We start from the raw sequence: 23,982 nt of genomic DNA on the forward strand, positions 1-23,982 counted from the left end.
CAGCGCCTGTCAGTGTGTCGATCTGGGGAACTGCAACCGGAACGCAAGACGCTCAAAGCCCAGCGCATCACGCACAACCTTTTTCCATCAAAAACATCCCACGTATACAGCCAAAGTGAGTAGCGATTGATTGGAGGCGCCGGTGGATCTGTCAGATCTTACCAGGTGATCACTACATGATTCTGTTGTAGGCTTCATGTAACAGATGCTGTTAGACCTGGAGAATGAAGGATGGAAGGACCTTCACCCTCACGACTTAAACGTCATGGTCTTTTAATGAAAGTGCTGAATCAGGATTTATGGCTCTGGGTTTGAGACTGGACTGGGTTTGCCATGGACAGGTACAACTTATACACAATAGCAATGACCACAAAAAAGGTCCGAAAATGTTTCCATTTAAAATATTAAACACGTTTTTTTAAGGTATAGCATATTCTTCTAAATGAATGTGTTCATGAATATGTTATGTTTCTGTTCAAAATGAAGACTGCTTTGTTGTCAGCATAGTCAGCATAATGTAATTGAAAAAATGGCAAAAACGAAAGTTATTTTGCAGATACAACCTAGTGTGACATTTTAGAATAGAATAGAATAGAATAGAATGAGCTTTATTGGCCAAGTATGTTTTCACATACGAGGAATTTGTTATAGTGACAGAAGCTCCACAGTGCAACAGAAAGACAGCAACAGGACAGAACACAGATGATAAAAAAAAAATAATATACAATAATATAGAAATAGGCAATGTACAAAACAGCAAAAACACAATATACAATTTTGTTGGTCTACTCAATGAAACACAGAAATACTGTATATGGTCATGCATAAACATATAAAAATAAAGATTTATGTGGTCACGTATATCATTTTTTATTTAAATTTGTTTGAGAAATGTAGTATAATGTATTCTGCTATCCAAAGGCAAAGCGCAGTAACTACACATTTGGTCAAAATTGATAGATACTTTGAAGAATTTAGGAAAACAAACTGTTGGGGCACCTTTGACTACTACAAAATAAAGGTGCTTCAAAAGGTTCTTCGATGCCATATAGAATAACTTTTTTTAATCTAAATGGATCCATAAAGAACCCTTAACATCTGAAGAACTTTTTTTCACAAAGGTTCTTTAGATTATGAAAAGATATAAGAAAGAGATGGTTCTTTAAAGAATCTTTGACTAAATGGTTCTTTGTGGAACAAAAAATGGTTCTTCTATGGCATCGCTGTGAAGAACCTTTCAAGAACCTTTATTTTTAAAGTCCCCGTGAACTGGTAGTTGCGATCGTTTTTACTTCCGTATTTTGACACATTTCCGAGTGAAATGGAATTTTGAATGAGAAAAATAGTGGGCACGGCTTTCGTCTTTCTCTGCGATTTGATTGGATGTATAAAAAACCCATTGCATTTTTAAATGAACTGGCAGCAGACTGACAGTTGAAGGGGAGGAGTTAATGGATGCTCCGCCCAAGCCGTCTAAAAAATGTCATCGAAGATGGATAGTCATTACAGGACAGAAGTGCATTTCCAGATTTTAAATAAAGATTATGAGTGCACCCGATTTTTAAAAAGAGAATGACCCACATTGATAAACAATTTACAATAAACGCAATATTTCATGAAAAAATGGGCATTGTTATTTTTAATTTCACTGGGACTTTAAGAGTGTATTTAATTTTTTCACTATGGTAGTCAATGATGTCCCAGAACTGAAAATTGCTAACATTCTTCCAAATATCTTCCTCAGTGTTCATCAGAACAAATTAATTAATACAGGTATGAAATGAACTTGAGGATGAGTAAATTTAATATCAACTATCTCTTTAAAGTGCTGAGATTCACAGTAACAAACATGACAAGCATTTTTATGTATGTTCAGTTCAGCTCTGGTTGCATTTCCTGGCAGAATGAGATTAAGAATTGTACATTATATGCATAATTAGAGCATATTTAAATTAATATTATAGCCTCAATATGTTTATGCACAAATCTGACTAGTAAGAATCAACATTCTGAAGACATGGCCACTGAGGACACGTCACATGATTCACATGCTCCCTCACGCTCAGGGTAACGCTGCACTGCGCCAAGGTTCTCTTCCTACAGACATAACACCTTCCTGTTGATGTAGTGCTTTTAAAAACAGGGTGGATGCAACTGGAGCCCACTGAGACACAAAACAGGATTGATATTCCACTACTCTCTCTCTCTCTTGGAGAAAATGCTGAAGAAATGTTTTGCAGAATAATATATAAAAAGTAGTATTTTCTTTTTTGATAAGCACCCCTCCACTTCTCCTTAGTTCCATATTCACCAACTATATTCATCTTGCCAGATTTTCATTACATCACCCATGAACAGAAAGGCCCTTAGAAATGATCACTTGTATTGATTATGAGAGCAGATCAATATCCGAGGACCACGAGGAGAGAGAGAGAGCAATATCGAGTAAGAAAGAGAGAAAATGTTTTATGGCCCTTCTGTTTCTGCTGAACTTTTGTTCTGCGAGCATTTATCTCTCCTGGATCGCAGCCAAATGGGAAACACTGATTTATTCTCTCTCAGCACTGTGAAAGAGCTGAGTAGACGAAACGTGTGGAGGGGCAGAGCAGAGCAGAGCTTAAGAGAAAAGGGGAGAAAAGAGAAGACGGGAGGAGATATGAAAAAATGAAACAAAAATGAAACCTTTAATTAACTAAAAGAATGAAACCGCATCATTACTTTTTTAAAACATGTTTGACTTGCTTTCTTTCATGAAAAACAATCAGATGCTATTAGTCACTGCTATTTGTATCTGACAGCCTCAGTCACCATTCATTTTCATTGTTTGAAAAAAATCACCGTCATTCTGCATTATTTCTCCTTTTTAGTTCCACAGTCTCACAGAGGAAACGTGAGTTTGGAGCAACATGAGGGTGAGACAATGACAACAGAATTTATGAGTTCATTAAATGAAAGCCACAAATATGAGACTATGAGACGAGAGTGTGTATTTTACACGGGGTTGAAGAGTATCCAAAAGCCATGTTCTTATCCTTTCCACTGTGTAGAAGATCTCGTTAAAAGCAAGCTCCAACTGGCATTTCTCATTCGCACTTGTCAGAACAGTTTTAACACGTTATGACTGCAACAGAACTCAGCAAGGGAAGGAGGGGTGACAGACATTTTGCAGCACTGTGAACTCTAGCACCGAAACGTGATAAAGCGAAGCGAAAAAAAACAGCAGACAGCCTGTTCTGGTTTCTTCAAATCTAGTTGGGGTGCACCTAGGGGACAATTTCCCCAGCCATCAAGTGTGTTGTTATAAAGTGACGGGTATTTCAAGACTGTGAGATGAAAAGGCTATATGGTTCCACATGGTTCTCTGTAGTGGAAAAATGTTCTACAGGCTCTATAATCGAACCCGGGTGCGCACCAAAAGTGCTAATGTGAAACCGCCCTAAGGTTCCAAAATGGTTCTTACATCCCTGCAAAGAACGGTTTATAGCACCTTTATTTGTATAGCCTAAGTGTGCGTTGGCTTGTTTGGAATGAATAAATAAAGTGCTCCTAAATCCTCCGATATACCCCCACCACACCCCTTCCACTCGCTCCCATCGACGCCTCGGGTTTCACAAGCCGCAGTTTGCGGACCGAGTCGCAGCAGTCCCGCTTCGCTTATGCAATCTGGTCCACTTTCACGCACATCATGCCAGTGCCACTGCAATGCAGCATCGAGCGAGCACGCGGCCAGCCGCACTGCTGCTGTAGTATTAGCACGCGACGCGCGCGGGATATTGATAAGGCATGATGCGGTATTATAATCCCCCGCTCGACAAGACCATTTCTCTCAGTCTGTAAGGGATAGGAAAAGGCCAGCTGTCACAATGCGTTTGTTTGTTTGTATGAGTATTTGTGTGATTTATATGATAGAAAGCACCATTTGCCATTTTTGGATCGATAACAGAGAGCGTAGCCAAGGAAGCCCATATGTGGCATCCTTGACACAAACCTGTGGGGCATTTAGACCTACTTTAATACAAACATTTTCATCCTTTACATTTTTCTCCCCGAGTTGTCCCATCCCAGTATATAAATACAAATAATACAATCCCACCCCAGTATAAACAGCATACATTGATAATACAACGAATACATTCACATAGTATATGTGATATAACACAATAAATAACATAGGTGAGATGTACATAAAGAAAAACAAGGTTGAAATTGTAGCTTATAGTTGAGAAAGTTTAGATTTAATTACTTTATTTTTGCTTTGTGATCTTATGAACTTGCATACAAGGATTTAAAATCTCCCTCAATGCAAAGATTGACAGTAGATGGCAGTGGCGCGCTGTGACGCATCCTCTATTCCTTGATTAAATACAGAGGAAGACGAGTCTCAGCAGTGTTGCCAAGTCTTGCAATATGGTACCGCAGGTTGTTTTTCTTTTAGTTGCATAAATGTAGAATATTTTGATCATCAGCTGTCAATTTGATGAAAGTATTTAATTTATGTATGCAAAAACTGTTTGATTTTATGATTACTACTTATTACTTACTAGGCTTATTTTATTTGGCATTGAGCTGGTGTTTTTACGCTAAGCTGGCAACCCTGATCTCAATAGCGCTGGGCTCGATTAGGATTGAAACCTGGCTATTCTGTGACCGTCGCTGATCTGTTAAGGATTTCAATAAATCAACATCGGGTGGATTGGTGTCTATTTACTTCAGTTTGTTATCAACTAAGGGAATTTACTACAGATAACGTGTCAAACGTAAGTAATGTGATAATACTCTTTGGGCCATGACGCACACACGCCGCTAGCATAACTTTTGGTCAACTTGTCATTCCTCAGTAAATTAACTTCATATCAAGGCACCCATTTCGTTTTCATTACAGTCACTATTACAATAAAAGTATAGAATTTGTTGTATGTTTTAGTATATAAGCTACTTCAAAGAATACAGTGATATTCATGCGGCATGCACAAAATGTCATGATAATATCACGCAGCCGTGTTTAATTTACCTTTCTACGGTTTACCATGAATGCGGAAGTTGCTTTCGAAGTAATAAGCTTCTTTACTAAACTCTGAAACCACAAACCATATAAAATCATACTATTACTCTTTACCATTTATATATTTAATATTATGTCGTTTATTTAAACCAGCAGTGATATGTTATTATGAATCATGTTAAATTCAAACCTTGCCTTGAAAAGACAAAGTTGATAAGATAAAATGTTTTTAACAGGAGTGTCAGGCAGAAATGTACATTGCTCATGAGTACTCGTTCATCCACTGGGTCTCTTTGTATTTACGTGGCCTTGCTCTTGTGTTTTTCTCTCGTTCTACCAGTAGATGGCGCCACTTGTCTTTTTCACACACAACGTAAAGATGTGCTTGTTTCATATGCTCTTTGAATGATTTTTATGTGTCACACTATAAGTGATACATTATCTAGAACAGACTGTATGCATTTGCTGTATCTCTGTGTTTTGGTCTTTCTCGCCTTTCACAGATGCTGTATCTTGATCAGCTCATACTGAACCATGTCCAAACTAGGCATGGGCAGGTATGAGATTTTGACGGTATGGTAACCTTAAACCACACGATCACGGTTTCGCGGTATGTCAGTGTTGGGGTTGGAGCTTTAAAATGTGTTGTTTTAAATGTGTTTTCCAGTAATTAAACTTACACGCATTCATCCATACATATATACATAAATAAATTAAGTGCAGATGAGCAAACAACTAATTAAGCATAAACAAAATATAGCACAGAACCTGATGGATTCCTGCCCAAACAGCTCATACCTTTGGAACGGTATAACAGAAACTTTTAGTGGTTTTAAAACTGTGACTTTCCAAACCGCGGTATACTTGGAACCGGTATTCGGTCCATGCCTAGTCCAAACTGTTTCATGCATTGAAAAGCAGAGACAACTCAGTTCCTCAACCGGCTGTTACTGTTAAAACCAAAAGATCCAGAGAGGATAGAGCACTTATGTCGTGAAGCCTATTTAGTCAAAGAGAGCAGAAGAAGATCCAAACCACTAATATGGACTTTCTACAGTACATCTTTATGTACAGTACATTTTTATTAGTATGTAATAAAGCAATCATATAATGCATATCGCTGTCAAGACGACACTTATTTACACTAGTCATATAGGATGGACTTGCTGAAATGCAAACAGTGACAGATCCTATTTAGCGTCGTCTTGCCACGTAAGTCTCAGCACACAACACGCCCTCGCATATTAAAAGTGACATGCATGATCGACAGGTGCATGTTTTACCTGCTTGGTAGCAAGTACAAGGTTTTGAATACGTGGCTCTTTTTGACCTTTTTTTTGGCAAAACAAAGACAATCACATCAAAGACAAATTTGTTATATTTGCCCTGATGTTGGATTGTTTCACAAATTTTAGATATTGAAAATAAGGTTTTACAGTCTGGAATAAAATGTGTGAACACTTTATTATTTAGTTATTTAATAGGATCAGTTATTTAGTTTATTCAGAATTATTATTTGTTCAGCATCAGAAATATTCAGAACTCAGAATTATAAAGTGTTTTGCAGTTTTACAGCATTGTAAAGTTACAAAAAAGTTTACAAAATTCGAATGTCTTATCACTTCCTTCTCATAAATTTGCCGTAAGGAACTTAAAGCATAAAAGCAAGTTAGTTCTTACACACAACAGTGTGTCCCCCTCCACCCATCCCGACATTATATCCCTCTCAGTCAGCCAACCAGTGCCCAAGACCTGTTTTGAACCCGCCCCCTGAGCCGGCCCTCTCCAAGCTGCTTTGTATGAACCATGCAGCCAGTGCCTCTCCTCCCTTTTGCTTAATGGCTGTCAGAGACGCAGAATAGAGGGAGAGCAGAGATAAAGGGGCTTCCTTTGATTTAGAGAACGACGGAAACAGACAGCGCTGCGCACACCATGCTGCCAGGACCGGCTAGGAACCCACACGTGAGTCTGGTTCCATTTTGAGGTTTCCTTTTCCTCGTTCACTCTGCCTCTTTCATTCCCTCCCCCGGTTGTAGTCATGAGGGTGTTTCTTGAGTCTTGTGATGCTGTAGGGATGATGTGTCGGAAACATTGAGGTTTTCTACGTCTCTTAGTTTGGAGTGTATATGTAGTCAGCATGATGTGAGCAATGCGGCTTCTGGTATTTTTATCCAAGGTAGAGAACGGAGAAACGGGGTCAGGTTGGATAGATGAACAGTGCTCTTGACATCTCTGTACTACATAGCAGGATAACAGTGAGTTTTCCCAAATTGTGCCGTATCTTGTCCTAACCTTGTTTTTTGTGGGCGTGTCCATTAGGTCTTCCCTAATGATGTTCAGTAGAGATCCCAAGCACAGATGTATTATCAGAGAACAATCATGACAAATAAAGGAAAAGCAGTGGTGTGGGTATTGAGATTTGTCAACTCTTGGGTTCAGTTTCCTTAAGATGCATAACGCTCTAAACCAATGCAATACAAAATTGCAAACATGCCACATCTTTTGTCAACCTGTTTAACCTGTTTGCTCCACCTTGATAAATCAGCGTGACACGTCAAAACACTGTATTATGACAGAGACATTTCACAGTGGCACATTCATATTGACATTTTTAACTGACAGTTTCATCTGCATGTGCTTTTCCAGTCTTGCTAAAATTAGATAATTTTTTTTATAAAAATGTGTTTGAGAACAATAGAGAATTATGCACACCGATTTAAAGTTTTCTAGTTTTCTTACATTTTTTAGAAAATTATATTTGCATTTTTTTAGATCATTGTAGATCATTGTAACGGGCCTAGTACAACGCCTTGTTCAGCAGGATTTCATTTATTTAAAGGTACCATTGTGTAATATTATGTTGTAATATTTTATATTTTAATTAGGGCTGTCAAACGTTTAATCGCGATTAATCGCATCCCAGATTAAAAGTTTGTATTTGATTTTGTACCGTACTGTGCATATTAATTTTGTAATTTTGTTTTAAGGAAAATATAGGATATAACAATTAATAAATGCTTATATACAATTCAATTATAAATACTTTTCTAAAAAGAAATGCATCAAAATAACTAAAGCACGTGCGCACCCATTACGCAGTAAGTGAAACGGTGTCATTTGTCTGTGTTTTGTTGGCGGTTCATGTCCGGGATCTATTAGCGCTGGGACCGCTCCTTCTATCAGTTTCATCCAGCGTTATATCCACCGTTTATACAGAGGTGGGACTAGTGGGGACATGAACTGCACGCAGTAAGTCAAACTTAATTCATTCGTCTGTGTTTTGTTGGCAATCGGCGTGTACGTGCATAGTGTACAAAACACGAAGGGATGATGTGTTGCTTGCTCGTGCTGTAGTTCCATCCCACTCTCCCCACTAGTCCCACCTCTAGCAGCTCGTGTTTTTCCGGAAAGAATCGTACAGCTGTTTCTCTCTTTTATAAATTTGATCAAACTAAATACTCTTCGAAGATATGCAATACTACTTTATAGGCACTCAAGATTAATATGAGATTGGCCGAAACTGCCTGTGATACGCGATCTTTAATCGTTTGACAGCACAGATTTTAATAGTAACATAAATTAAGAAGTAATTAAAAATGTACTAAAATTTATATACTAGGTTTTACAGAATTTCCACATCAATCAATTTCACTCTGTCATATAATGCAACATGACATATGCCCGGTTAACCGAAAATATATATCACGTGATTTATGCACAACTTGTGAGTGAAGTACGGTAAAATGCTGCTGCATCTGAAAGCCAGAGGGCGCTCTCGTGCAGAAACTCCAAATACGCACTGCAGAAGAAGACCATAACACAAGAAGTTCTAGAAAATGCCTAAGGACATGTTTTCGTCACTGATCCTCAAGCCTCCTCAGGTATTTTTATGATAATAAAGTATATTTATAATGATCTTGTTTGACGGGTGTTGCTTTTTTAAATGCACGTTATAAGCGACTTATAATAACTCTCAATGCTTTTACATCGAGCAGCATTTCCTTATGATCCCAGAGCCGTGCTTCACTGACAAGCGACACATCAATAAAATAATCGATATTTTGCATTATCGCAGCCAGCTCGGTTTCAGCAAGATTTGGTGTAACCGCGGTTAACCGGGCGCATGTGTAGCGCTGGCAGTATACATTTGAGTAGTAAATCTCATTCAAATCGCTTTACCCTCTGTCCATTATTTTCCTGCAGGTCAGTTTAGAAAATAAGTTTTGTGGTAATTTAAAAAATATATTTTCTGTGCTTAAGCAAAGTTAATGTTGCATGATTGACATTTTAGTTAAAGTTTTTAATCAAGTTGGAACAAAGATTTTTTTTATTTTTGAATCCAACTGTAGGAGAAAATGCTGATGAACCCTTCTGAACCCACCCAAACAGCTCAGCATTTGGGCTAAAACAATGCAGCATAGGTTAATTTCTAACCCAATGATTGGGTTTGTCCCTTTTTGGCCCAACTACGGGTTAAAAATATGTAGTGCTGTCAATCGATTAAAAAAATTATCTGATTAATCGCACTTAACATTAATGTTTTGGTACCACAATCTCATATGGTTTTTCGAGGTAAAATAATTGTTACATTTAAAGCTGCAAGTTCAGTTCAGTTCCACTCCAGCTGGTTTGGTGATTTAACTTTGACAAGCTTTAGTCTGTATCTGCTTATGCTGTTTGCTCTTGTTAGCAGATTCTGAGTATTTGAGTAGTCAATGATTGTCCAAATACTCCACAGGAACAAGTGTCGTGTGGCTTTCAAAGAGCTTTTGTCCAAATGTGTGCTGAGGGTCAGTTATGATAATGAACTAGCCAGAGACGTTGCTGTTTGATGGGATATATAGTTTTATTGTTCTGTTTAAAGTGACGTAGCTCTGTCTACCTCTTCTTTTCCTCTTTATTCTGTTCATGCCTCAGAGTGTTCAGTTCAGGAATATTCATGTAAGTACAATCCTTTTTAATCTGGCAATCGTGGCATTAAAGTCTTGCTCTGATTTACCACAGTTGTGTATATATATATATATATATATATATATATATATATACTATAATATATATATATATATATATAGTATATGTTATACAGTGGATATATATATTTTTTTTTATTAATTTTTTTTATTAAAAACAATAGGTCAGCGAGGTTTTGAAAGCTGATTGGTCAGTGGAGGATGTCAGCCATGATAAAATGTACTATTGGTCAATCAAAGCTTTGAAATAAAATATTTGTTCACCTAGCTAGTAACGTCTGTGTATATCACTGCATAGCATAGGTCATCTGTTATGTGCCAGGGACTATATTGTAAGAATAGCGCTTCTTTATTCACATACAACAGCATTTTGATTGAAAATTGTTTCCTTAATGTTGGAATCATCATTTTATACATAAATGTCATGCTTAAGCTTCACTCAAAAATCAAAATGTACTCGCCATACGACTGTTAAACGATTAATCGCAATTAATCGCATCCAGAGTGTTTACATAATATATGTATGTGGACTGTGCATATTTATTTTGTATTTATAAACACATACACATACTTGTATATATTTAGGAAATATTTGCACAATATATATATCATATATCATATTTCATTTTTATATTTTTCTTAAATATATACATGTAAGAGTATGTGTTTATAAATACAAAATGAATACGCACAGTTTACAGACGTATATTATGTAAGCACAAACGTTTATTCTGGATGCGATTAATCGTGATTAATCGTTAAACAGCCTATTTTGTCTTCCCAAATATTTACATAATTTATGATGGTGAAATTTTAAGTGAGAATGTGTTAGTGATGGTAGACTTTTCTTTTTTAGGTGAACTAGTTTCTTTCTTTAACAGCAGCCTTTACTTGTCCTGTGATTATATAGGCTATGGGATATACACTCACCTAAAGGATTATTAGGAACACCATACTAATACGGTGTTTGACCCCCTTTCGCCTTCAGAACTGCCTTAATTCTACGTGGCATTGATTCAACAAGGTGCTGAAAGCATTCTTTAGAAATGTTGGCCCATATTGATAGGATAGCATCTTGCAGTTGATGGAGATTTGTGGGATGCACATCCAGGGCACGAAGCTCCCGTTCCACCACATCCCAAAGATGTTCTATCGGGTTGAGATCTGGTGACTGTGGGGGCCATTCTAGTACAGTGAACTCATTGTCATGTTCAAGAAACCAATTTGAAATGATTCGAGCTTTGTGACATGGTGCATTATCCTGCTGGAAGTAGCCATTAGAGGATGGGTACATGGTGGTCATAAAGGGATGGACATGGTCAGAAACAATGCTCAGGTAGGCCGTGGCATTTAAACGATGCCCAATTGGCACTAAGGGGCCTAAAGTGTGCCAAGAAAACATCCCCCACACCATTACACCACCACCACCAGCCTGCACAGTGGTAACAAGGCATGATGGATCCATGTTCTCATTCTGTTTACGCCAAATTCTGACTCTACCATTTGAATGTCTCAACAGAAATCGAGACTCATCAGACCAGGCAACATTTTTCCAGTCTTCAACTGTCCAATTTTGGTGAGCTCGTGCAAATTGTAGCCTCTTTTTCCTATTTGTAGTGGAGATGAGTGGTACCCGGTGGGGTCTTCTGCTGTTGTAGCCCATCTGCCTCAAGGTTGTGCGTGTTGTGGCTTCACAAATGCTTTGCTGCATACCTCGGTTGTAACGAGTGGTTATTTCAGTCAAAGTTGCTCTTCTATCAGCTTGAATCAGTCGGCCCATTCTCCTCTGACCTCTAGCATCAACAAGGCATTTTCGCCCACAGGACTGCCGCATACTGGATGTTTTTCCCTTTTCACACCATTCTTTGTAAACCCTAGAAATGGTTGTGCGTGAAAATCCCAGTAACTGAGCAGATTGTGAAATACTCAGACCGGCCCGTCTGGCACCAACAACCATGCCACGCTCAAAATTGCTTAAATCACCTTTCTTTCCCATTCTGACATTCAGTTTGGAGTTCAGGAGATTGTCTTGACCAGGACCACACCCCTAAATGCATTGAAGCAACTGCCATGTGATTGGTTGATTAGATAATTGCATTAATGAGAAATTGAACAGGTGTTCCTAATAATCCTTTAGGTGAGTGTATAGCCTCTTGTATTTTATTGCTAAAGTAGATTGTAATAAAGATTGTCAGCAGATTGTCGTAATGCAACATCATCAGATATTACTATGATGTATTATTTTATATAAATGGCAATTTTTATTGTTTAAGTCTGATTTCCTGTTTCGATTTGAAAGCTTTGACATATTGTGACCTCTCCTAAAGAATGTTATTGCCTTTTGTAGGTGTGAGAAGCAAAGAGGAAAGCAGGTTGCGACACAATAAAAGCTAGAAAGAAAGTCTGTTCTATAAAAGTACCAAATGCAATAAAAGTATGTTCTTTGTGCAGGAACTGTATTATTTGAAGACCCAGCGAGCGCAGGTGAAAATGGACCACCCGGAGAAGGAGATGAAGCATCGCCTTCGCGTTTGCGTGGCAACCTGTAACAGAGCGGACTACTCCAAACTTGCTCCCATCATGTTTGGGATAAAATCTCATCCTGACATCTTTGACCTAGAGGTGGTGGTGCTGGGTTCACATCTCATTGACGATTATGGGTAAGAAATTCACTCGATTTCTCTGAAATGTAGGCTTAAAGAAACGGTTCACCCAAAAATGAAAATTCTGTCATCAATTACTCACCCTCATGTTGTTTCAAATCTGTATACATTTCTTTGTTCTGATGAACACAGAGAAAGATATTTGGAAGAATGCTTGTAACCAAACAGTTCTTGGCCACCATTGACTACCATAGTAGGAAAAATGTATTTGTTCTGTTGAACACAAAATATATATTTTGTTAATAGATATTTTGGAGAATGTAGGAAAGCAGCAAACAGTTCTGGGGCACTGTTGACTACCATTGTCATTTTTCTTACTATGGTAGTCAGTAGGGGTGTAACGATACTTCGTACTACGATATTTCGCGATGCAAAAATGTTACGATGCGCGTCGTAGAGAGATGGGGATATTTTACGATAAGTTTAATTCTATTCGTTCAGCGGTCAAGACGCTACCTACTCTGCGCCAGCGCGTCACGTGTGCTTATCTCACGTATGCGGTAGAGAGAGAAGCACAAGACACAATCTGTGTCTCCAAGTGGTTTACAAAGCGTCATATTTTCCTTCACAATCGCCGTTAAAACACAGCAAACTTGAAGCGTGACTGCTGGCGAGTCACCCCGAAACTCATTACAAAGACAGCACAAAGGTTTTTAAATGCCAATGTTCATTTATCCGCTAACGTGAGCTGCTGCATAATGTGAAATGCAACATAAAGTAAGCCAAAAGAAACCAGCGCTGTTCCGATCAGAGAAGCGATGAAGTGAGTCGAACTGTATATTTAAAGATCGAATGACATTGCTTAAAAACAAGTATGTGATCTGCATGGTTGAAGAAATGTAATACAGTTTATGTAATGTCTTTTTGAAAGATTTTTCTCATTCATTGCTGTCTCAAGCAAAGACAGCGCAGCTTCAAAGAGACACGAGCCAATAGCGCTTGAGCGTGAGCTCTGTCAGAGCGTTTCATTGGTTGAATGTACTGAATGAACACGCCCTTCACTGAACGAATGAGTCAATTGAGTCAAAATGAGACTGAATGAACTGCTACATGTTGTTCATGGTCTAATATTCTCTGTGTTACAACAATGCATATCCAGTAGTGTACTGAAAAATGAAGGTAATGACCTGGTTTAATTTAATTCCAAGGTAAAGTAAATTATGTCGAAACAGTTAAATCTTTGTATGGAACATTTAATTACACCAATTAAATGAGTTAATCCAGATAGATTTTAGTAGACTAATATAATGTAGATTTCGTCGACTAAAAATAGACTAAAACTATGATAAATTGGGATGACTAAAACTAAATCTTAATTCTAATTTCAGTTAAGGCTTAAAATGTTAAAATTCTTTAACTTATTTTGTTGCACATACAACTTAATACTGAAATTGTTAATATTTTGAAAATAAATGTTATTTGAATTTCAGTTTCATTTTTGAATTTTGTTCAAAATACCGAGATGTGTATCGTATCGTGAGCTGAGTGTATCGTTACACCCCTAGTAGTCAGTGGTGGCCAAGAACTAGTTTCTAGTAACAGTAAATCTTCATCTGGACTCGAGAGGTCGAGCACATGAATCAGCAGTGTCTAGCTGTTACCATGGGAATGTTGGAATGTAGCTCTTGCCCTTGGGAGTTTGACCCTCACAGTGGGCTGCGGGGTGGTGGCTGGAAGCCATTGGCTGCTATCAAAGAATCCAAGCCAGCGTTGGCTTTGCTATATGTCGTTTACACATGACATTGCCAACAGGAAGCAAAGAGACCTTGCGTTTTTAGGGTGACATCTTTTATGCCAAACACATGCCTTATCTTTTCCAAGGGATCTAGTGACACTAAATAACTGAAGATACAGCAAATACTCCTGTAGCTCAATCGGTAGAGCATTGCGTCAGGTCATGGGTTCGATCTTAAAGGGATACTTCACCCAAAAATGAAAATTCTGTCTTCATTTACTCACCCTCAGCGTGTTCCTAACCTGTATAAATGTCTTTGTTCTGCTGAACACACAGGAAGATATTTGGAAGAATGTCAGATCTCATTCTCCATTTGCTGCCATAGTAGGGAAAATAAATACTGGGAGTCAATGGAGTATAAGATCTGACATTCTTCCAAATATCTTGCTGTGTGTTCAGCAGAACAAAGAAATGTATACAGGTTAAGAACACGCTGAGGGTGAGTAAATGAAGACCGGATTTTCATTTTTGGGTGAAGTATACCTATTAGGAACACACATAAAAAACGACATATTAAAAGCAAAAGCATCTTTTAAACGTTAATTAATTTATAAATGTAAATATCTTTTTCTCCGCAGAAACACCTTCCGTATGATTGAGCAGGACGAGTTTGATATTGGCTCTAAACTGCACACCATCGTTCGTGGTGAAGACGAAGCCGCCATGGTGGAGTCCGTTGGTCTGGCGCTCGTAAAGCTCCCTGACGTGCTCCAGCGTCTCGCTCCCGACATTCTGCTGGTCCACGGCGACCGTTTCGATGCCCTCGCCTTGGCCACGGCAGCCGCTCTCATGAACATTCGCATTTTGCACCTGGAGGGCGGAGAAGTCAGTGGGACGATCGACGATTCCATCCGCCACGCCATCTCCAAACTGGCACACTATCACGCCGTCTGCACGCTCTCGGCCGAGAGACACCTCATCTCCATGTGCGAAGATCACTCTCACATCTTATTGGCAGGCTGCCCGTCGTACGACAAGCTGCTGACCGCCCACCAGCGAGACGATTACGCCGATATCATCAAGTCCTGGCTCGGTGAGTATTTCTGTAGTAGCTTCAACTCTGAACATTACATCAAAGCATCCAAAATGAAAGTCATTTACTATTTGTGTGGATTTGATTCTGTCCCGAACAGGCGATCATGTGCAGGAGCAGGATTATATCGTAGCTCTACAGCATCCTGTGACCACAGACATCAAGAATTCCATTAAGATCTATGAGTTAATGCTGGACGCTCTCATCTCCTTCAACAAGAAGGCTCTCATACTCTTCCCCAATATAGACGCAGGTCAGCTCTTTCTGTCATCGTTTCTGTTTTTCTTTATCGGACCACGATTACACCTGGTATTGAAGGGATGGTTCACTCAAAAATGAAAATTCTGTCATCATTTACTCACGCTCTTGTCATTTCAAACCTGAATGACTTTCTTTCTTCTGCAGAACGCAAAAGGAGTTTTAAAGAATGTTGGTAACCAAACAATGGCGGTACCCATGAACTTGAATGGGTTTTGTGTTCATGCAATAGAAGCGAATGGATACCGCCATTGTTCGGTTACCAACATTCTTATCTTCTTTTGTGTTAAGAGTGTGGTTGGAACACCCAGTTATTGCTTCCTGGATAATTCCATTTACAATAAAGGCATTTGTGACCATCAGTGGCTTTATCGGCATTGAATGAAATCTTGCAAGGACACCAAACACAGACAGAACAGTCAGGGTTTGTTTTGAACATGTTAATGAAAAGCAGATACTACTATTCTATAGTCAAAACAGAGATGCTTTTGCTTTGTTGGAACATAAAACCTGTTTAGAGAAACTCAAGGTTCGAACCGGCAACCTTCTGGTCACGAGTCTGACTCTCTAACCATTAGAGAGTCGCTACAGTAGCAACAGCAGCCTGTTTAATTCTGGCTCAGGATTTGGTGCAGAAAATGAACTTAAGTGGACAAAACTGTAGAACATGGTCCCTATAATGCCATACCGTTGTGTTTGTCTCCTGTAGGCAGTAAAGAGATGGTTCGTGTCATGAGGAGGAAAGGAGTCGAACAGCACCCAAACTTCCGAGCAGTCAAGCACGTTCCATTCGATCAGTTCATCCAACTGGTGGCTCACGCTGGCTGTATGATCGGGAACAGCAGCTGCGGTGTACGAGAGGCTGGAGCGTTCGGGACACCTGTTATTAACCTGGGAACTCGCCAGACGGGTCGAGAGACGGGTGAGATGAGATACAAACGCCATCATATGATGAAAGTTTCAATGCTCTCTGTTGTTTGTTTAGTGATGTGGATCATTTTATAAATAGCGGAGGGGGAGGGGCATGTGCTTAGAACTTCCTGTTTGAAAAACAGTTTTAAAAATTCTTCTAATATTGCTGAAAGTTACACACCTTAAATTACGCATAATTGCTGACTAGACTTTTATTGTAGTTTTGATGGGATCAAAGACTTTCTAGGAAGGATCCTCAGTAGTTACATTTGTGTCCCGTGGAATAGGCAGGACACATTTATTGTTCTGATTGTTATTTGTTGTTTATTGTTATAGTTTTGATGAACCAGTTTTGCTAATTTATGATATTGTGACAACAGGCGAAAATGTTCTTCATGTACGGGATGCAGACACGCATAACAAAATCTTCCATGCCCTGGAACTACAGTTTGGAAAGCGCTACCCATGGTAATGAGCTCTCTTTGTTCAAGGATTAGTTCAGGCTAAAAAATCCCATTCTCATGTTGTTTGACAGCCGTCAAACAATAAGAGTACGTTTACATGATAAAAAACGGAAAAGTTTTTTCCTTCGCGGTTTTGAAAAATTTCACGTAAACACATTTACATGGATCCGGGATAACAAATAAAAACGATATATTATGCATGCCAGGCCAGTGGATGGCGCTGTTGCGCTATAAAGAAACCCTACGTGGTTGCGCACATCTGCATACACTGTTTTAATCTAAAAGCGCTTTTAATACATTTTGTCGGCGTGTATGTGTGTTTATAGTAGTGCGCATATAAATACTATTTCTGTGCTGGTTGTAGTGGTGTAGTAAATCTACTTTTTGCTGGTGAAATGATAATAAGCATGTCACGTGGCACAAACATGCAGCATGGATGCTGCCATTATTGTTTGGGGAATATTCGCTCATGCCTACAGACTGAACGTGTAATACGCATGCGTATGATGTCATCTTTTTAGAAAACGCCGCCTTCAGAGTTTACACGGAAACGATAATGCTGTCGTTTTCAAAAACGTACACTTTAAGACCAAAAGTTTGCGTTTGCAGTCCCCCAAAACGCCGTTTTCGTGAAAATGAACAGCCAAAACGCATCAAACGTTTTTTTGTTTTTAAAAAGGCTTAAAACGGTCTCGTGTAAACGGCCTCTAAGAAGAAATTATTATTTAAACATTTTTTTTAACAAAAACTGTGAAATTTAAGTAGATTATTACTCCGTATCTTCCACAGAAGAATGTCAGTCATACTTTATTTTTTTAGTTGTTTCGCTTGAATTTTTACTGTTTCTTTATGAAGTTTAACATGCTGAATGCGAAAATTACAACTTTTTTTTATTATCGACGGAAAATGTTTTCACACATTTATACATTTCGGAATTATTACAAGGAAATTACAAGATGCTGGCACAGCACTGAGCTCAAAACAACATATATATATATATACGATATATGGTATATTAATGATATAAGCTAAGCTCAAAATTTTCTTGAACTAAATATACACTAAAACATTGATGCTACATAAAAATAAATATTACCACAACAATTAGCACGACAGAATAGTACAAGAACTATAAAAAGGTCAGGCAAAAAAAAAAGTGTTACACTGTGTTAATGATAAGCTCAAAATTTACTTGAGCTACTGTAAAGAAATATACACCAAAAGATTGATGCTACCTAAAAAGAATATTAGCACAATTATTAGCAGCACAGAATTGTACAAGAACTATAAAAAGGGCAGGCGAAACAAAAATGTGTTACTCTGTGATATTAACATTACCCATTGAGGCAATGCTATAATACGGTTGTATCTGTTAACAATTTGTTAACGCATTAGCTAACATAAACTAACAATGAACAGAATATCTGGATATACAGTATGGTCCGTAACGTGTACTCTGTGTTCTGCCCACTAGCTCCAAGATCTATGGTGACGGAAATGCAGTCCAACGCATTTTGAAGTTCATGCAGACTATTAACCTCTCTGAGCCGCTTCAGAAGAAGTTTTGTTTCCCGCCAGTGAAGGACTGCATCTGCCAAGACATCGACCACATTCTGGAGACTCAGAGCGCTCTTGCTGTCGACCTAGGGGGAACCAACCTGCGTGTGGCAATCATAAGTATGAAGGTACGCTGAGGCTTCTTTAGGACATGACGTTAGCCATGAAGCCATTTCTTATTACACCTATATTTTGTTGCGACACTGTGTGCATGCGTGTGCGTGTGTGTGTTTGTTTGTGTGTTTGTTGAAATATGTACTTTATGTCGTAGGATATGCCAGTTTGTCTATCAATATTTTAATCTGAAATGTTAGAACTCAGTTTGTTTAACAAGCAGAAGTAGGTTTAATCAGGGGGTGTGTAATCTGTTCTGGAAGTTAGTTTAGTTCACTTTACACTTCATACACTGTTATGTAATCACAACACTTTGTAATTGTAAAGAGTTGGGTTTTGAACACACAATTTATACATTTCAAAAAATTGAAAAGTGTTTATTCATGTATGTCTGACTGTGTTTGTTTTTCAGGGCAAATTGGTCAAGAAGTACATCCAGTTGAATCCAAAGACATTTGAGGAGAGGATAGAGCTCATTCTCACCATGTGCAAGCAGGCCATGGCTGACGCTGTTCACCTCAACTGCAGGATTCTGGGAGTCGGTGCGTCTGCGTTTCTCTTCGTTCCTTTTGTTTGACCTCCTTATTTATTCATTTATTCATTTTATTGTGTTTGTTTCAGGCGTGAGCACAGGGGGCCGTGTCAACCCGCAGGACGGCGTGGTCCTTCACTCCACCAAGCTGATAAACGAGTGGAGTTCTGTGAACATCCGTACACCGCTCTCCAGCGCCCTCCACCTGCCTGTATGGGTTGACAATGACGGGAACTGCGCAGCGCTCGCTGAGAGGAAATTTGGTGACGGGAAGGGCGTGGAGAACTTTGTCACCATTATTACTGGAACCGGTCAGTTTCCTTTTTTAAAATAATTTTCCTATTGCTAAGGTGACGGTGAGGAAGTGGGATCTGCCTTTACTTTAAAAAGAGCTGTATGACAGGTCATACCGGTAAAGCGGGTTAGCGCATAGTCTTTAATTTGTTATACAGCTGCCTACCGCTTTACGTAGGAGGGTTTTTTAAGGAAAGTTTTGGTTTAATATAAGAAGTACATTGCAGAAGTATTAGGAAAACACTTTTAATTCTGAGACCATAGCTTGTATAACCAGACTGCAGGTTAGGAATTCAATTCATCAAATTAACTTTTTTCTTGTCACTAAATCTTTAACCGTTTCTCCAATCCTATATGTGTAGTTAGCGCCTTATACCAGATTTATTATAGTTTTGTTGTAGTTTTACTGATATTTTGAATGAGCTTTTATTTTCATATTTTTAGTTTTCATGTTCATTTTAGTTTTATTTCTAGCAATTTTGTTTTGTGCTTTTATTTTATTATTTATTTGTTTGTTTTATAGACGTTTTATCAGCGACAGACGTTATGTGGCCCAAACTTAACTTCCGGTAGAACTGTTGAGTAGTTTTCATTTAATTTAATACAATTCATTTACTATAAAATATTAGTATGAATTAATATTATTCCAAATTAAATGTAAAATAAATTGTTATATTAGAACTAAACACAGAGCGGAAGTTAACTTCGAGCCAGGCACTTGCTTCCGATGAAACAGTCTTTAAGTTACATTTATTTTTTTATCTCGCTTTTGTTTTGTTTAGTTTTTATTGTATTAACTCAATTTAGTTTTTTTTATAATATGTAAGCAAATATTTATTTGATTTTAATTTAACAGAAATGTTTTAATAGTTTTAAAATATTAAATGTTCACCAAATCCTTAATATTTTTGTGTTTTCATTGTTTTTTTTATAATTATCAATAGTTCATTTATTTCCTTATCATTTCCTCCGTGTCTCTGTATCATTTCCTCCGTGTCTTAAAATATATACACTTATTATTTCCATAGCTATTTATGATCAGAAATAAGTCACAGTGACGCACAGCAAAATAAATAACATATTTTAGATAAATATTATATTATAAATATTTTAATAAACCGAAATATATAAAATTATTCTTTTCCCACTAATGGATAGATTCTACATTCCTTTTAGATTACACACATCTAATGTGTAGCAGTGTACAAAAAATGGCATATAGTAAGCCTGAAATTACAATATTTATTTATTCTATTTGACAAACCTGTTTGTAATTTAGTTTATCATTTTTTTCTATCTCTGTGTGTGTAGGAATCGGAGGTGGCATTATCCAGCACAACGAACTGATTCACGGCAGCACGTTTTGTGCTGCAGAACTGGGGCACATCGTGGTCTCTCTGGACGGACCAGAATGCACATGTGGCAGCCACGGCTGTATAGAAGCCTATTCGTCAGGCCATGCCCTGCAGAGAGAGGCTAAGAAACTGCACGACGGTAAGATGAGCAGACGCATTCTCATACAATAAACCTCGCCAACCCTGACATTCCTGTTTCGCAAAAGTTTCCTTACAGCTGATACCAATGTGGCTCAAATTGTCGTTTGTAAAACGTCATGTTTAACAATGATGTAAAACCCTTGTGTTGTGTTCCATGTGCTTGCGTAATCTCTGTCATTGTTTAACATACCAAAACTCAAAATGAAAACACTTGAAAATTCTCTGAAATCTCAGATTTAACGCAAGCCTTTATCTATTCAGTCTTTAAAGGACAAACACACCTTACCCTGAGGAAGGGATCAGATGGCATATTTGTTAGTTGAGTTGTAGTTGTAGTTACACTACAACCCTTGCCACATTTTTCAGTAGCAGAACAGTAGCTTTTTAGTTACTATGTTTTATAACAAGTAACAGTGTTAACAAACAAAGTTTTTTTTAGCCATCAGGAGAAGCAGTCAAGTTCTAAAATGAACAAAAAAGGTTGTCCTACTGTAGCTTTTTGTGTAACTTTCTTGTCAAAGAACACTGGATCTCTATCAGAATCGATTTACAATAGAAATGTCTTGGTGTATCTGAAGAAATGTGTTTTTTAAAAGCTTGTGTTGTATTTACACGTTTCTTGCATGTTTAATGACAGCGGACCTGCTGTTGGTGGATGGAATGTCTTTGAACAACAAAGAACAGGTGACTGCTGTTCATCTTATCAATGCTGCCCAATACGGCAACTCCAAAGCTGAGAGCATACTTCACACAGGTACGACAGACTATGTTTCGATTAAAAAAAGCACGTATTTGACAACATTTTATTTAGTTACTTTGACCCAGAAACCTATTTTAGGTTTGGTTTACCTAAGGAAAAAATGTACTTAATATATTTGTACTCCTGACTGCTATTGGAGATAGAATCTTGAAAATGTTGGCTCTCTTAAACATTTTCTGTAGAGAAAATGGGCTCTAAATCGGAGTTATTATTGTACTTTTATTAATATTTTGATTTGGCTTTGATTTTTATATTTGTAGTTTTTGTTCTTTTTATTTTTAAGAATGTTGTAATGTACGTTAGTCATTTTTTATTTTGATATATAATTTTTTTTTTCAAAACTTATTTCAGTTTATTCCTGAGGCAACATTTCTTATTTTCGTTTGGTGTAATATTTTCAGATAATATTTAGGACAATATTTTCTGCAATACTTTTCAATAAACAGTAATATCTTAATAGTTTTGGTTTTAGTGAACTATAATAGCATTGCTCCAAACTATTTTTTGACAGACTCGATATAGAAATATCAATTAAATTGCTACATTAAATGGCATTAAATAATTGTTTGTTTCAATAATTTCTTATAACTTCATTATAACACTACATTGTGTTATAAACAAAAGCACTGATAGTCCTTCTCTTCTTTGTCATACCAGCTGGTACTGCCCTCGGTCTGGGCATTGTAAACATCCTGCACATGGTCAACCCATCTCTGGTGATCCTGTCTGGCGTTTTGGCAAAGCACTACGAAAATCAAGTTCGGCAAGTCATTAGTCATCGCTCCCTTCTCTCGGTGCAGGAGACTAAGGTTGTGGTGTCCAGCCTCGAGGACCCCGCTCTACTTGGGGCTGCTAGCATGGTGCTGGACTACACCACCCGCCGTACCTGCTGAGAAAAAGCAAGAACCAATCATGTAGACTTTTGGGACTGAGGGCCAATCACATGTTGTGCCATTTGCTAAGCCCGTAATGACTTTTTAAAGGCTGATGTTGGTTTTTATTTGTCTTGTTTTCATGTTTGTGATAGAACGGATATGTCCGTCTTCCTGCAGTCACAAGCAGGTGCTGTTATATTTGGGATCAAACACCTAATGAAAGTTGTGTCATTTTAAAGATTAAATTATGAAGAAAGATTCTTTTTTTGTAATTTTTTGTATTTAATGTGGACTTTACCATAGGTACTGGGACAATCTCTTTATTGCTTTCAATCTTGTACATTTCTCCCTCACACACAGGCAGTACATGTCTTCCTTGTTTGCGCCTTATGCTGTTGCCAAATCTGTCTTTTGTCAGCATCATGTTTTGAAAATGCTTACTTGTCATCCAGCTGAATGAAAGAAAATACATTGCTGTTTGTTCAGTATGTTTACTCTAATTTAATATTTAATTTTCGTCTCAAGAAAGCTGTAAAAAAACCTTTTCAAAAACAGTGGTCTTATGACTATAAATGCTGCTAGCTTCCCTCATATCAGATCTTAGCTTTATATCTCTTATAGAAGAGGGACTGTAGGATGGTTGCATTCAGTCTTGCCAAAAGTGGAAGTATAAACTTGTGTTTGATTTATTATATAAAACAATTACTGACCTTTTTGCTTTACTTGTACATTATGAATTAACCACTACAAGGATTCATAGATATTAATATAAAAAGGTTTTGTTTAACTTTTTTATTTGTTTATTGTTTTATCTTCATAACATTTTCTTTTTCTGTTTCTCTGAAAGTGTTTATTTTTAAATAAACTCATTTAGATACTATAAAGATTAAGTTGTATTGATTGAAACGATTACACCCTTAAAGGGATACTTCACCCAAATGAATATTCTGTCATCATTTACTCACCTTCGAGTTGTTCCAAATCTGTATAAATTTCTTTGTTCTGATGAACACAGAGAAAGATATTTGGAAGAATGCCTATAACCGAACAGATCTTGGCTCCCCATTGACTCCCATAGTAGGAAAAAATACTTAAGCATTTTTTTTTTGTTATGTTGAACACAAAAAATACATTTTGAAGATTGTAGGACAGCAAACAGTTCTGGGGCACTTTTGACTACCATTGTGTTTTTTTCCTATTATTGTAGTCAATGGGGGGTAAAATCTGTCTGGTTGTAAGAATTCTTCCAAATATCTTTCTCTGTGTTCATCGGAACAACTCGAAGGTGAGTAAATGATGACAGAATTTTCATTTTTG

At 37.7% G+C, this 23,982-nt stretch overlaps 1 protein-coding gene across 7 annotated transcripts; it reads left to right on the top strand.

The window, feature by feature from the left end:
• The first annotated feature begins 5 nt into the window (after positions 1–5).
• Positions 6–23,518, top strand: gne (glucosamine (UDP-N-acetyl)-2-epimerase/N-acetylmannosamine kinase). Of its 7 annotated transcripts, none has more exons than XM_057331404.1 (14): positions 6–115; positions 192–341; positions 9,920–9,943; positions 12,424–12,632; positions 14,949–15,403; positions 15,504–15,656; positions 16,371–16,583; positions 16,954–17,041; positions 18,512–18,722; positions 19,121–19,250; positions 19,330–19,551; positions 20,846–21,028; positions 21,668–21,784; positions 22,448–23,518. In XM_057331404.1, the coding sequence occupies exons 2-14, from the start codon at positions 300–302 to the stop codon at positions 22,681–22,683; spliced, it is 2,283 nt and encodes a 760-aa protein (XP_057187387.1). In that variant the 5' UTR covers positions 6–115; positions 192–299; the 3' UTR covers positions 22,684–23,518. The 7 variants fall into 7 exon arrangements, with proteins under 7 accessions (XP_057187387.1, XP_057187392.1, XP_057187391.1 ...); XM_057331403.1 differs by lacking the exons at positions 6–115; positions 192–341 and adding exons at positions 5,343–5,375; positions 5,506–5,559; XM_057331409.1 differs by lacking the exons at positions 6–115; positions 192–341 and adding an exon at positions 4,584–4,757 and having other exon boundaries at positions 22,448–23,517.
• Positions 23,519–23,982: the final 464 nt, after the last annotated feature.

This window comes from Triplophysa rosa, linkage group LG4, assembly GCF_024868665.1.
Source record: "Triplophysa rosa linkage group LG4, Trosa_1v2, whole genome shotgun sequence".
In the NCBI taxonomy this organism is placed as follows: domain Eukaryota; kingdom Metazoa; phylum Chordata; class Actinopteri; order Cypriniformes; family Nemacheilidae; genus Triplophysa; species Triplophysa rosa.